General features: G+C 49.8%; 1 protein-coding gene across 1 annotated transcript; it reads left to right on the top strand.

Moving 5' to 3' along the window:
• Nucleotides 1–888: 888 nt before the first annotated feature.
• On the top strand, nucleotides 889–1611 carry EAH_00040210 (hypothetical protein, conserved; the record flags this gene model as incomplete). The annotated part of the gene is made up of 2 exons (XM_013391879.1): nucleotides 889–1170; nucleotides 1534–1611. The coding sequence occupies 2 exons, from the start codon at nucleotides 889–891 to the stop codon at nucleotides 1609–1611; spliced, it is 360 nt and encodes a 119-aa protein (XP_013247333.1).
• Between the last annotated feature and the right edge of the window lie 658 nt (nucleotides 1612–2269).

Raw genomic sequence — 2269 nt, 5'->3', positions numbered from 1 at the left:
ATATATATATATATATATATATATATGTATTACATATATTTATATGTAAATGTTGCATATATATTTATTTATTTATTTTTATATTTATATGTATTTGGAGAGAGTGGTGGGGCCCTTGGGTCTAAGTCTGTTTGCCTTCATCTCTCAGAAGAGAGAAAGTTATAACGACAAAGAAATCGAAGGCAGCTGTCTCTGTCTCTTCTTCTCTCTGTCTCTACTTCTATCTCTGTCTCTGTCTCTGTCTCTGTCTCCTCCCCTCTTATGTTTTGCACGAGAGTGCTGGCTGCATAATAACAAACAACAATATTATTATTATTATTATTATTATTATTATTATTATTATTATTATTATTATATGTTTGGTGTTGTGTGTGTGCGTCAGTTTTATCAAACTGTCAATACAGCGGGCGGCCACCCGAAAATTGAAGTAATTTACATCGGTTTAGACGGAGAGGCAGCAGAATTTGAGGACAGCAGACAGCGCATGCCTTGGCTGTCTCTTCAATATAACTCTCCCCTTAGACACAAACTCATCAAGAGATACCGCCTTAAGATCGAGCCTGCAGGTCAGAACATATCCTGCTGCTGCTGCTGCTGATGCTGCTGATGCTGCTGGTCCTGCTGGTCCTGCTGCTGCTGCTGCTGCTGCTGTTTCTGAGGCTGCTGATGCTTGTGCTGCTGCTGCCGGTGTTGCTGCTGCTGATGCTCTCGCTGCTATGGCTATTGCTGCTGCTGGAGATGCTGCTGCTGCTGCAGTGAGAGTCTTGTCTCTGTCTCTCTCTCTCTCTCTCTCTCTCTTTCTGTTTGTTTTTCTACTAAGGTGTGTCTCTGTCTCTTTTATATTGGGGTGTATGCGCAGGTCCGCCAGTAGAGCCTCACAGGGCAAGCATGGGTATACCGCGTTTGTTAGTAGTGGGGCCCTATGGAGAGCAGATTCACTCTTTATGTTGCGAACATCAAAGTGCTGTTATCTTCAAGGAGTGGGACTTCATAGCTACAGCATGGCCCCCCTCGCTCCCGTGCAGCAGCAGCAGCAGCAGCAGCAGCAGCAGCGGTGTGGATGCAGCAGCAGCAACGGAAAACGCAAACCAGCACCAGCAGCAACAGCAACAGCAGCAGCAAGCGGATCCACTTTCGTGGCCTTTCACTCCTGAACAAGCAGAAGCTATAGTGAAAGCGAGGGAGCAGCATCATTGAGCTGCAGCTGCAGCAGCAGCAGCACTTAGCTGCAGCAGCAGCAAGCAGCGCAGCATATGCCATTTGCAGCATATGCAGCAGCAAATAAATACTATTCTTCTTTATAAGTAATTCAAGCAGCAACACTAAACTAATAAGCAGGATTATTAGCTGCAACGCTTGCAGCAGCACCAAACTCCACCTGCTGCAGCGACACAGCCAGCAGCCAGCTGCTGCTGCACTTGCTGCAGCAGCAGCAGGTGAGGTTGCTGCTTAGCTGCGCTTTCTTTTAAGTCCCCCTAGGGGGTCCCAAGTGCTGCCCCCTACCTGCCGCTGCAGTTGTTGCTGCTGCTGCAGAAGCAGCAGGAGCAGAACATGCGAAAGCAACAGCAACAGCAGCAGCAGCAGCAACAGCAACAACAGCAGAGTATATGAGTACACTATCCGCGTTTCACTGACACCCCTTTTCTGTCTCCTTTTGGAGTCCCTAGAGTTAAGGATTGTGGGGAATAGCGAGGAGACACTATGCATGCATTGAGCTGTACGTACACCTCAAATGAACAGCAAAAACCCTCAGCCGGATTTGCTGCAGCGATATATACAACAGAGACTGCTGCTGCGCTTGTCTCTAGTGCTGCTGCTGCTGTCACAGGATACAGCCGGAAGGCCGCACCCCCGGGCTCAACCCAGCAGCAGCAGCAACAGCAGCAGCAACTGCAGCAGCAATTCCTGTTGTACTTGCGCTGGGCTAAGGAAATGAAGCCCTAATGAACACGCCAGATCAGTGCAGTGTACAGACAGACAAGGCTAGAACGAAGAGATCCCACAGCAGCAGCAGCAGGAGCAGCAGCAGCAGCAGCAGCAGGGCACGCATGCACAATACAAGTAGAGCAGCAACAAAATACAGCAACAGGAGCTACTTCGAGCAGCAGCAACAAGCTCCAGCAGCAGCAGCAGCAGCAGCCAGCTGTTGTCCGCTGGCCCAGGCCACCGCTCCCCGCTCGCGCAGCCTACGGACGACAGCAGCAGCAGCAGCAGCAGCTGCAGCAGCGGCAGCAGCAGCCGCAACAACAACAGCTTCTTCTTCGCAGCA

This window comes from Eimeria acervulina, genomic scaffold, assembly GCF_000499425.1.
Source record: "Eimeria acervulina Houghton genomic scaffold, Eah_scaff485, whole genome shotgun sequence".
In the NCBI taxonomy this organism is placed as follows: Eukaryota; Apicomplexa; class Conoidasida; order Eucoccidiorida; family Eimeriidae; genus Eimeria; species Eimeria acervulina.
Note: the sequence above shows the minus strand (reverse complement) of the source record. Positions and strands in the feature narration are given on the sequence as shown.